Source organism: Oncorhynchus nerka, linkage group LG27 (genome assembly GCF_034236695.1).
Source record: "Oncorhynchus nerka isolate Pitt River linkage group LG27, Oner_Uvic_2.0, whole genome shotgun sequence".
NCBI lineage: Eukaryota > Metazoa > Chordata > Actinopteri > Salmoniformes > Salmonidae > Oncorhynchus > Oncorhynchus nerka.
This window is the reverse complement of record NC_088422.1, coordinates 13901063-13913719: the sequence shown is the minus strand read 5'-3', so window position 1 is coordinate 13913719 and position 12657 is coordinate 13901063. Positions and strand designations below refer to the sequence as shown.

The 12657-nt window shown below is 44.5% G+C and overlaps 1 protein-coding gene across 1 annotated transcript in view; it reads right to left on the bottom strand.

Moving 5' to 3' along the window:
• Positions 1-1085: 1085 nt before the first annotated feature.
• commd10 (COMM domain containing 10) overlaps positions 1086-12657 on the bottom strand; it is a 52671-nt gene continuing 41099 nt past the window's right edge. The window contains exons 6-7 of the mRNA XM_029637149.2: positions 1627-1689; positions 1086-1522 (exon numbers count right to left, since the gene is read on the bottom strand). Of these exons, the coding sequence (XP_029493009.1) occupies positions 1484-1522; positions 1627-1689 (102 nt within the window). The 3' untranslated portion in view covers positions 1086-1483. The remainder of the gene's footprint in view (positions 1523-1626; positions 1690-12657) is intronic.

Genomic DNA, 12657 nt, shown 5'->3' with positions numbered 1-12657 from the left:
ATTATTTGAGGGCCAGCGCTCTTTGCGCAGTGGTCGACCAGTCTTATCCAGGATTAGTGCATTATCCACTTATTTGAGCTGGCTGGTTCAGGCCACCCTTGATAATTGTCCATAAAAACCTGACTGCTTCGTGTTTACTGTCCAGCAGGCCTCGACACACACACGCACAAGTAGGACTCGGTTCTGTTCTCTCAGTTGGAGACTCAGAACGGATACTTTTTTTCCACGGCAGGATGCAAGCAGCCATCTGTTCCCCATGCTGTAGGACACACAGCTCCCTCAGGCAGTGACTTTGGTGATTTTTTCCCACATGGTGGCAAAACTGTAAATTGGGTAAAATAACAGTCGTTACAGAGGTCTTGAGAGGTTTTCTAGAGAGAGAGGTGACTTTGGATTTTTTTTTTTTTGCATTTCAACATCAGGTTCAGAGTGCTCACTGCCTGGTATCTTCACTCCAAAGAGGATGAAAGTAGAGCAAAGGTTTCATTTTTTCCTCAGCTATTCTCCAAATTGTCCTGCCTGCGGCAGAGAAGCATGGAGCAGCTGCCAGAACCTACTCTTAAGCGAGTGACTAACTCATCCGTTTTACAACGGCTTTAGAGCCCATTCTACATGCTTATTATCCCATTAACACAGACGCTGCCTGCTAAGTTTGATACAAAAACAACCAAAGGCGACATAATTGTTAAGAAGGAAACAGCAAATTGAAATGAAAACTTTGTTCAATAAAAATCTTCATAAATGTGATACAAGGTCGTAAAGTGTTTTACTGTCTTTCTCTAGAGGAGGAGGAGGCGGGGAAACGGTTTCTTCTTTTGTTCAGAGCGATGTGGACTTGACAGGTATTACGTGAGGAGGAAGGGATAACGTGAGACCCTGGGAGAGAAAAACCTGTAGCTATCTGTTTTGGTAAAACCTTGACGCTTCATTTAAAATGGCTCCATTTTGTAAAGCTAATTGAAAATAATGTGCTTCATTTAGGAATGTCTGGCCCGCTAAGTGTGGAGATGAGGATTTGAACTGTGCCTTTGCACTTCTATCTGATGAAACTACAGGTGGGGTAAGAGAAGAAATAACAATGCCACTTTTCAGATAACATTTTTTATATTCCTCTAGTGCTTTAGATTACATATACATGATATCATGTTCTGTGTTTGTACATTAGTAACATTTCATCAGCATTCATATAGAAACATTCCTAAAAATAACATTCCCTGAATTTCACCAGCAACATTCATGTTGCACATCGGAAAACACAGGTAGAAAAATAGTTTCATTGAAGGATGAAATGTAGTTGGATTACAGTTCTATACACACACACGCGCACATCCTTTGCTCTCAACAAAACAGGGAAATGTGAGATCTCCCTCATTATACCACCACATTGTTATGATAGGTGTCCTGTCAGTGTGCATGGGGAATTTGAATGACAACACTGCTTCTTCCATAGCTGTCATCATATAGAAACAGAATGGAACCCGCATCAGGTGAGGGAGTCCAATTGGGCTTGAACCGTCTCCAGCTGCAAGGAGACAGAGAATGTTTGACAATTAGGCGAAAGGAAACATGCCTGCGGGTGTTAAGGAGTCAGTGATGTGGAAAGCAGAACCAACGTGCAGCACTGACCTGGTTGTAGAACTGAAGCAACTCCTGGTGGCTGAACTCCACAAACACTTTCTCCACCACACTCTGGAAGAGAAGAAAGATTCACCATGAGTCAACCAACATCACGGCCAACAACACTCCCTCCGCTCTCTATAAAAAACAACACTCCCGTCAAATATTTGTGCACTTCTGTCCATTGAAAGTAAGTACACCTAAACGTCCAGTAATTCATTTCCATCACTGCATGTACACTGAACAAAAAATATAAAAACGCAACATGCAACAATCTGAAACATTTTACTGAGTTGAAGTTCATATCAGTCAATTTGCTATCGTACACGTCAATCCAGAGCATGCTCTATTGGTGACAAATCTGGTGAGTATGCAGGCCATGGAAAAACTGGGACATTTTAATCTTCCAGGAATTGTGTACAGATCCTTTGAGAAATGGGGCTGTGCATTATCATCTGAAACATGGGGTGAGGCCAGCGGATGAATGGCACGACAATGGGCCTCGGGATCTCGTCATGGTAACGGTACATTCAAATTGCCATCGGTAAAATGCAATTGTCTTCGTTGTCCGTAGCTTATGCCTGCCCATACCATAATCTTACCGCCACCATGGGACACTGTTCACAACATTGACAACAACAAACCGCTCACCCACCACGGTTGGAAGGCTGGTTGGAAGTACTGCCAAATTCTCTAAGACAACATTATCCCCAGCACAAGGTGCTGTTTAATCAGCTTCTTGATATGCCACACCTGTCAAGTGGATGGATTGTCTTAGCAAAGGAAAAATGCTCACTAACAGGAATGTAAACTTCGCACACAAAATTTGAGAGAAATAAGCTTTTTGTGCGTATGGAACATTTCTGGGATCTTTATTTCAGCTCATGAAACATGGAACCAACACTTCACATGTTGCAACTATAAAATAGGAAATATATTGTGAAAAAATAACAAATAATAAGATACCAAGGAATTTAATCAAACCAAGACTTTGCTGTGAGAGTTATCCCAGTGTTGGGTTGTACGCACGCACGCACGCACGTAGCCGGAGCTGAGGGGCTGAAGACACAATGGGGGATGGAATGTGTCAGAGCACATTAATGAAACAGATATTAATTAGACCCAACATTATCATCCATAATTAAGAGAAGGGGAAATGTCGTGTCTTGCCAAAGCCCACTTGGTATGTGCGAACATGAAAATGTAGGGCACACACACAGACCCACCCATACACCCACACTTGAATTGAGGTTTGACAAGTTAACAGATTTTGTGCAACCATATTTGCACATTATAAATATGCGACACAAGTCAAATATTATATTGTGGCAAATGAATTCTGGGAATGAACCGGAAAGGAGCATCTACAAAAATCCCAAAAGATGACAAAATGCCAAAACATATTGGCTTTAGAATTGCCCATTCAATCTTCACCCCTTAATACTTTATTTGTTGGTTTCCAGAGACCTCAGGATGATACATAGAGCTGGTTGAACTCTTTAAAATAGCCAACAACAAACTTCCTGTGATGGGGAGGTGAACCAGAGGACAGACCTAAAGGGTGAGGGATGTGATCTTCTCCACTGACATATATCAAGAGGGGATCCTAAACATCAATGTGTCTGTCTGCCTGCCCGTCTCAGTCACAGAGGGGTTGGCTGTGTTTGGAGGTGTCAGTGTACATGTCATTGGTGGTGATGGGGAGGGAGGCACGGTTTAAACACAGCCCAGTGTTTCAGCACCAAGGCCTGAGTAGGATTTGACAGATCTGGGCTAACACTAATGGGTATACTTCAAGAACACATGAAACATTGAGGTAGCTAGGACAAGAGGATCCGGAGATACACCACTGCACTGCATCTCTCTGTTTGCATGGGCTTCCTGTACAAATGCTGGTTAGAGAAGGACAATTAAATTATGTATTGGGGAAGAAATAACCTCTGGGTACAAGGTATGGAAGAGAAACAACCTGTTTTGGGTACCCTCTCACAGGGTACAAGGTATGGAAGAGAAACAACCTGTTTTGGGTACCCTCTCACAGGGTACAAGGTATGGAAGAGAAACAACCTGTTTTGGGTACCCTCTCACAGGGTACAAGGTATGGAAGAGAAACAACCTGTTTTGGGTACCCTCTCACAGGGTACAAGGTATGGAAGAGAAACAACCCGTTTTGGGTACCCTCTCACAGGGTACAAGGTATGGAAGAGAAACAACCTGTTTTGGGTACCCTCTCACAGGGTACAAGGTATGGAAGAGAAACAACCTGTTTTGGGTACCCTCTCACAGGGTACAAGGTATAGAAGAGAAACAACCCTTTTTGGGTACCCTCTCACAGGGTACAAGGTATGGAAGAGAAACAACCTGTTTTGGGTACCCTCTCACAGGGTACAAGGTATGGAAGAGAAACAACCCTTTTTGGGTAAAGGTATGAAAGAGAAACAACCCCTTTTGGATACCCTCTCACAGGGTACAAGGTATGGAAGAGAAACAACCCTTTTTGGGTAAAGGTATGAAAGAGAAACAACCCTTTTTGGGTAAAGGTATGAAAGAGAAACAACCCCTTTTGGGTACAAGGTATAGAAGAGAAACAACCCTTTTTGGGTACCCTCTCACAGGGTACAAGGTATGGAAGAGAAACAACCCCTTTTGGGTACAAGGTATAGAAGAGAAACAACCCGTTTTGGGTACCCTCTCACTGGGTACAAGGTATGGAAGAGAAACAACCCTTTTTGGGTACTAGGTATGGAAGATGATAGTTTGAAGTGCTGCCATAGAGGTTGATCTATGATTTGTAAATGAATCATTATGATTTCATGTTATAATGTCAACCTATCCGATGATATTCAAGCAGCAGGTAGTGTGATTTTATGATAGGCCTAATCTCAGCAGGTGAGGAAAGGTTGACATAAAAATGCACTTTTCATGAATTATTTGTTATTGTGCACTAAAAAAAAAGGTCTGATTTGCAACACTTGTCAAAGCTTTATGGAGCAAGTGCTATGGAAAGGAGAATTGCTATTAGTGATAAAAGCACAGAGCGATAATACAAGACTGCTCCTACTTGTGACGCATCACCCTAACGATCCAAACCATTAAACACTGGACCTAAATAACATAAAAACACCATGTCAGAGATAAAATGTTGATTTAAACGAAGAAAGAGAAAAAAACACTAAGAATAAAAAACATTGTCAGAGAACACTCGGTAGATACCTAGAGAGAAAACGGGAATATACCTAGAGAGAAAACGGGAATATACCTAGAGAGAAAACGGGAATATACCTTGAGAGAAAACGGGAATATACCTAGAGAGAAAACGGGAATATACCTAGAGAGAACACTCGGTAGATACCTAGAGAGAAAACGGGAATATACCTAGAGAGAAAACGGGAATATACCTAGAGAGAAAACGGGAATATACCTAGAGAGAAAACGGGAATATACCTAGAGAGAAAACGGGAATATACCTAGAGAGAAAACGGAATATACCTAGAGAGAAAACGGAATATACCTAGAGAGAAAACGGGAATATACCTAGAGAGAACACTCGGTAGATACCTAGAGAGAAAACGGGAATATACCTAGAGAGAAAACGGGAATATACCTAGAGAGAAAACGGGAATATACCTAGAGAGAAAACGGGAATATACCTAGAGAGAAAACGGGAATATACCTAGAGAGAACACTCGGTAGATACCTAGAGAGAAAACGGGAATATACCTAGAGAGAAAACGGGAATATACCTAGAGAGAAAACGGGAATATACCTAGAGAGAAAACGGGAATATACCTAGAGAGAAAACGGGAATATACCTAGAGAGAAAACGGGAATATACCTAGAGAGAAAACTAGAGGGAATATACCTAGAGAGAAAACGGGAATATACCTAGAGAGAAAACGGGAATATACCTAGAGAGAACACTCGGTAGATACCTAGAGAGAAAACGGGAATATACCTAGAGAGAAAACGGGAATATACCTAGAGAGAAAACGGGAATATACCTAGAGAGAAAACGGGAATATACCTAGAGAGAAAACGGGAATATACCTAGAGAGAACACTCGGTAGATACCTAGAGAGAAAACGGGAATATACCTAGAGAGAAAACGGGAATATACCTAGAGAGAAAACGGGAATATACCTAGAGAGAAAACGGGAATATACCTAGAGAGAAAACGGGAATATACCTAGAGAGAAAACGGGAATATACCTAGAGAGAAAACGGGAATATACCTAGAGAGAAAACGGGAATATACCTAGAGAGAACACGGGTAGATACCTAGAGAGAAAACGGGAATATACCTAGAGAGAAAACGGGAATATACCTAGAGAGAAAACGGGAATATACCTAGAGAGAAAACGGGAATATACCTAGAGAGAAAACGGGAATATACCTAGAGAGAAAACGGGAATATACCTAGAGAGAAAACGGGAATATACCTAGAGAGAAAACGGGAATATACCTAGAGAGAAAACGGGAATATACCTAGAGAGAACACTCGGTAGATACCTAGAGAGAACACTCGGTAGATACCTAGAGAGAAAATGGGAATATACCTAGAGAGAAAACGGGAATATACCTAGAGAGAAAACGGGAATATACCTAGAGAGAAAACGGGAATATACCTAGAGAGAAAACGGGAATATACCTAGAGAGAACACTCGGTAGATACCTAGAGAGAAAACGGGAATATACCTAGAGAGAACACTCGGTAGATACCTAGAGAGAAAACGGGAATATACGTAGAGAGAACACTCGGTAGATACCTAGAGAGAAAACGGGAATATACCTAGAGAGAACACTCGGTAGATACCTAGAGAGAAAACGGGAATATACCTAGAGAGAACACTCGGTAGATACCTAGAGAGAAAACGGGAATGTACCTAGAGAGAACACTCGGTAGATACCTAGAGAGAAAACGGGAATGTACCTAGAGAGAACACTCGGTAGATACCTAGAGAGAAAACGGGAATATACCTAGAGAGAACACTCGGTAGATACCTAGAGAGAAAACGGGAATGTCAAATCCTGACAAACAGCTAAACTGCAATTAAATTGACGTATTGATCATGTTTACTTGTCAAAACAATCGCCAAAGCACTGAGATGCAGTGAGATGCAGTAGATGTCACTACAGTCCCTGGTTCGAATCCAGGCTGTATCACATCCGGCAGTGATTGGGAGTCTCATAGGATGGCGCACAGGTTTGGCCAGGGTAGGCAGTCATTGAAAATAAGAATTTGTTTTTAACTAACTTGCCTAGTTAAATAAAATACGCTGTATGTACCCTACTAAATACTTGCTGTATACTTTCGGTGAACGGGACTAAATTTGGAAACGTACAGATTTCCCTGGAAATCAATATGAACCCCCTAAATAAATGTGCAAGGCATACACGTTTTGCAGGGTTATGTGGCTTGACAGTTAAATGAGGCCATTTTGAATGCTCTTGCCTTTGCCTTGTGAATTGTTGATGGAAATCTTGACAGAAACAGGAGGCAGAGCTGTTGGGTTTCTGGCATCTCACCCTCAGCTCAACATTCTTAATTATGAATAAAAAATCCAACTCCTGGGTTAACCGTTGCCATGGACACAGAGCTCTTAAAAAGCCAGCTCGAAGGTGTATGGTGCTGTCTGTTTTTGGCACAAAATGTCAGACATCCCTGTGTATTTGCAGAGCTGGGAGGGATATGCTCTTAAAGGGAAATGTCAAAAATATACTACTTCATATTCATCATCTCCAGCATCATGCTGCTTTTGCAACAGCTAATGGGGATCCTAATAAAATACCCAAAATACCCAAACATATGTGACAACGCAGCGTTTCTATGTTTTGTAGTAAAACAGAGAAAGATGACGGTTTCCAATTACATCGGTCTGCATTGTGTGATTTTAACCAAATATGAGTAGGCATTGCTTACTAATTGCCTCCTAATTGGTTGAGGATGTCATTGGAATCAGTTATCTTCCTCAAACTTTTTTTACTACAAAACATAGAAACGTGTCATTTTCACATATGTTGATGTTGGGGTGGTGCTGGAGATGACTATGAAATTGTCTTTTTTAAACGTAAATTCCCTTCAAGTATAATTTTTTTGTCAATCATTTCTCACAGGTGGCAGAAAAATGGATATGTGTGAGGGAGAAAGCTGTAATATTCTGTTACCAACACAAGGGCATGAAAACTGCTCAAATGTCAATGTAATTTGTCTTTTAATTGAAGGTGAGAAGAAAATAATTGTCATGCTTGCTGGAATGCTTATTGAATAGTCTGATGAGTCGGGAAAAAACACACGGAGTGGAATTGGTAAAAGCCAAATGTGTTGGACGTTTAGGTCATCATGAATTCTATCAAACTTCTTCATTCACATGTCAACACAACCATTATGTTGCATGACAAATGTAAATGAAAAGTCACAAATCTGACATTCACTCAGATCCAATATACAAGTCAAACAGTCTTCCCTGTCACACCCCCCCTGGAGGGCCTGACACCTGGGGAAAGGTGTCTGCCTGTCGGTGTGCGTCTGTCCGCCTGCCTGTCGGTGTGCGTCAGTCTGCCTGCCTGCCTGTCGGTGTGCGTCAGTCTGCCTGCCTGCCTGCCTGTCGGTGTGCGTCAGTCTGCCTGCCTGTCGGTGTGCGTCGGTCTGCCTGCCTGCCTGCCTGTCGGTGTGCGTCAGTCTGCCTGCCTGCCTGCCTGTCGGTGTGCGTCAGTCTGCCTGCCTGCCTGTCGGTGTGTGCGTCTGTCTGCCTGCCTGCCTGTCGGTGTGTGTGTCTGTCTGCCTGCCGGTGTGTGTGTGTCGGTGTGCCCGTCTGTCTGCACCTATCTGTGTCTGTCAGTGTCTGTCTGGAGACAGTGGTCAGCCCAGGGAGAGACTACATCCTCTAAATTCCATCACACCATAAACATGCCAAGAGACAATGGGTAGGATATTTACAACGCTACAATTCAATGGGATTTTCAACTGTCATAAACAGATGGAGGGTTTGTGCAAATTCCTGGCTGTGGCCCCCAGCATGCAGTCAGAGATGTGTAGATTACGCCCACTGAGCTGAGGGGGCCCCAGGCTGGGAGCCAATGTGCCAATCTGCCACTCAGAGCTCTTCTGATTGGAGTCACCAGAGGCCCAGTCTGGATTCTAATGCCTGGTCTTGGTACTGGTACAGGGAGAAGTGAGTGACTTTTAGATGTCACAGAGGGACACTGTGGTTTATGACCATTAACTAGAAACCATGGGCTTTCGCAACAACCACAACTGACAAGGTTGTTTTGATATGTCTTCACAGAAGCATGACTGGGTGAAGCGTTGCTCCTGCCGAGCCTTTGCAGAGGCAGGACTGTGACGTTACATCTTTCACACCTTTGTTCCTGCTGTTGTAGACGCCCAGGGGCAGAGAGCTGTTTTTTCTTCTAGCTCTGCCTGCATTTCGAAAGCCCACATATAAACAGGCTACCAGAAGCCCACATATAAACAGGCTACCAGAAGCCCACATATAAACAGGCTACCAGAAGCCCACATATAAACAGGCTACCAGAAGCCCACATATAAACAGGCTACCAGGGAAGCATCCATCCATTGCAAGATTGGATTGACATTTGTTGAAAGCTAAGTCGAATCAATCCCCAGATGAATACAAAGATCCAATTAGAGAATAGGAGAGCATATGTCTACATGCTCGGCCAGCCAGACTTGAGCACTGCAGAAAGATAAACAAAAAAATGACAGAGGATCAGACAGAGGACACATCAGACAGCAGACGATCCTAATGGCAGCACTCCTGAAAGGATTGGGTTATCAGACTGTTACAAATGGAAACTCGGGCTTTCTGGAAAATAAGGATGTTTAAATAAAGACCCGTTCTGATGTGAAAACCTGATGCAAGAGGATTTCTCTAGATTAGAATATACGTTCATGACATAGGATATCAAAGAAAACATTCTCTGTGTCTTTTAACACCAGGTTTGACTGACACGCCAAATTCGTAATAGACGATGAGCATATATTTATGAACTGTACAGACATTTGGGATACAAAGGATGTCCTCGGTGGTCGAATGAATATAACAATGGCAGTTTTGCCTATTGGTTTGTATACTAATGATGTCAGAGGCAGAATTCCTGTTAGTGCTTGATTACAATAAACCACATCCTCTGTTGTGACTTCAAAAACAATGAGGCCGTCGCTGTGCTCCAACCACGACATGCAGCGCACACATCCGACTCCGGACCAACCTAATCTGCATTGCTCAACCACAACACAAAACCCTGAATGCTTTATTGAGAGGTTAATGTTGGTCTGAGCTTGAAGCCTCCAGGGAAATTGTTGGGTAATTTTGTTTAGCAGTTAAAGAAATAGAAGTGTCCCCCTTAGCTGACTGACTGACTGTACCCTAGTCTTACTGAACCCCAGCTGACTGACTGACTGTACCCTAGTCTTACTGAACCCCAGCTGACTGACTGACTGAACCCTAGTCTTACTGAACCCCAGCTGACTGACTGACTGAACCCTAGTCTTACTGAACCCTAGCTGACTGACTGAACCCTAGTCTTACTGAACCCTAGCTGACTGACTGAACCCTAGTCTTACTGAACCCTAGCTGACTGACTGACTGTACCCTAGTCTTACTGAACTGCAGCTGACTGACTGACTGTACCCTAGTCTTACTGAACCCCAGCTGACTGACTGACTGTACCCTAGTCTTACTGAACCCCAGCTGACTGACTGACTGACTGTACCCTAGTCTTACTGAACCCTAGCTGACTGACTGACTGTACCCTAGTCTTACTGAACCGCAGCTGACTGACTGACTGTACCCTAGTCTTACTGAACCCCAGCTGACTGACTGACTGAACCCTAGTCTTACTGAACCCTAGCTGACTGACTGTACCCTAGTCTTACTGAACTGCAGCTGACTGACTGACTGTACCCTAGTCTTACTGAACCCCAGCTGACTGACTGACTGTACCCTAGTCTTACTGAACCCCAGCTGACTGACTGACTGTACCCTAGTCTTACTGAACCCTAGCTGACTGACTGACTGTACCCTAGTCTTACTGCACCGCAGCTGACTGACTGACTGTACCCTAGTCTTACTGAACCCCAGCTGACTGACTGACTGTACCCTAGTCTTACTGAACCCCAGCTGACTGACTGAACCCTAGTCTTACTGAACCCCAGCTGACTGACTGAACCCTAGTCTTACTGAACCCTAGCTGACTGACTGACTGTACCCTAGTCTTACTGAACCCCAGCTGACTGACTGACTGTACCCTAGTCTTACTGCCCCCAGCTGACTGACCGACTGTACCCTAGTCTTACTGAACCTCAGCTGACTGACCGACTGTACCCTAGTCTTACTGAACCCCAGCTGACTGACCGACTACCCTAGTCTTACTGAACCCCAGCTGACTGACTGACTGTACCCTAGTCTTACTGAACCCCAGCTGACTGACTGACTGACTGAAGCCCAGCTGACTTGACTGACTGTACCCTAGTCTTACTGAACCCCAGCTGACTGACTGACTGACTGTACCCTAGTCTTACTGAACCCCAGCTGACTGACTGACTGTACCCTAGTCTTACTGAACCCTAGCTGACTGACTGACTGTATCCTAGTCTTACTGAACCCCAGCTGACTGACTGACTGACTGTACCCTAGTCTTACTGAACCCCAGCTGACTGACTGACTGTAGTCCTGAACCCCAGTCTTACTGAACCCCAGACTGACTGACTGACTGTACCCTAGTCTTAGCTGACTGACCGACTACCCTAGTCTTACTGAACCCCAGCTGACTGACTGACTGTACCCTAGTCTTACTGAACCCCAGCTGACTGACTGACTGTACCCTAGTCTTACTGAAGCCCAGCTGACTTGACTGACTGTACCCTAGTCTTACTGAACCCCAGCTGACTGACTGACTGACTGTACCCTAGTCTTACTGAACCCCAGCTGACTGACTGACTGTACCCTAGTCTTACTGAACCCTAGCTGACTGACTGACTGTATCCTAGTCTTACTGAACCCCAGCTGACTGACCGACTGTACCCTAGTCTTACTGAACCCCAGCTGACTGACCGACTGTACCCTAGTCTTACTGAACCCCAGCTGACTGACCGACTACCCTAGTCTTACTGAACCCCAGCTGACTGACTGACTGTACCCTAGTCTTACTGAACCCCAGCTGACTGACTGACTGTACCCTAGTCTTACTGAACCCCAGCTGACTGACTGACTGTACCCTAGTCTTACTGAACCCCAGCTGACTGACTAAACCCTAGTCTTACTGAACCCCAGCTGACTGACTAAACCCTAGTCTTACTGAACCCCAGCTGACTGACTAAACCCTAGTCTTACTGAACCCCAGCTGACTGACTAAACCCTAGTCTTACTGAACCCCAGCTGACTGACTGACTGACTGAACCCTAGTCTTACTGAACCCTAGCTGACTGACTGACTGTACCCTAGTCTTACTGAACCCCAGCTGACTGACTGTACCCTAGTCTTACTGAACCACAGCTGACTGACTGACTGACTGTACCCTAGTCTTACTGAACCCCAGCTGACTGACTGACTGAACCCTAGTCTTACTGAACCCCAGCTGACTGACTGAACCCTAGTCTTACTGAACCCTAGCTGACTGACTGACTGTACACTAGTCTTACTGAACCCCAGCTGACTGACTGACTGTACCATAGTCTTACTGAACCCCAGCTGACTAAATGTAGCCTAGTCTATCTGGGGCGGAGGGAATTTTCACACGCCTCTCCCACTGCCGTTCAGTACAGTACACAGCCTGGCGCAATAAAAGAGCACAAAGGCTGGGATTGTCCCCGGCCGCGGCCTAGCCAAAGAGCTGTAATGACAGGCTTTGCCACACAGAGGCCTCTTTCAGAGCAGGCCTCATCTCTGGGCACCAGCTAGGCCTTGCCTTCCCTCCCGGTGCCCCCACCCCCTCCCAAAATGGGAATTAGGTCTCCTCCTCTCCGGTTCCCTTGACCTCCGCACAACAGGAATACTCCAGGGGCAATGCAGGTACAAC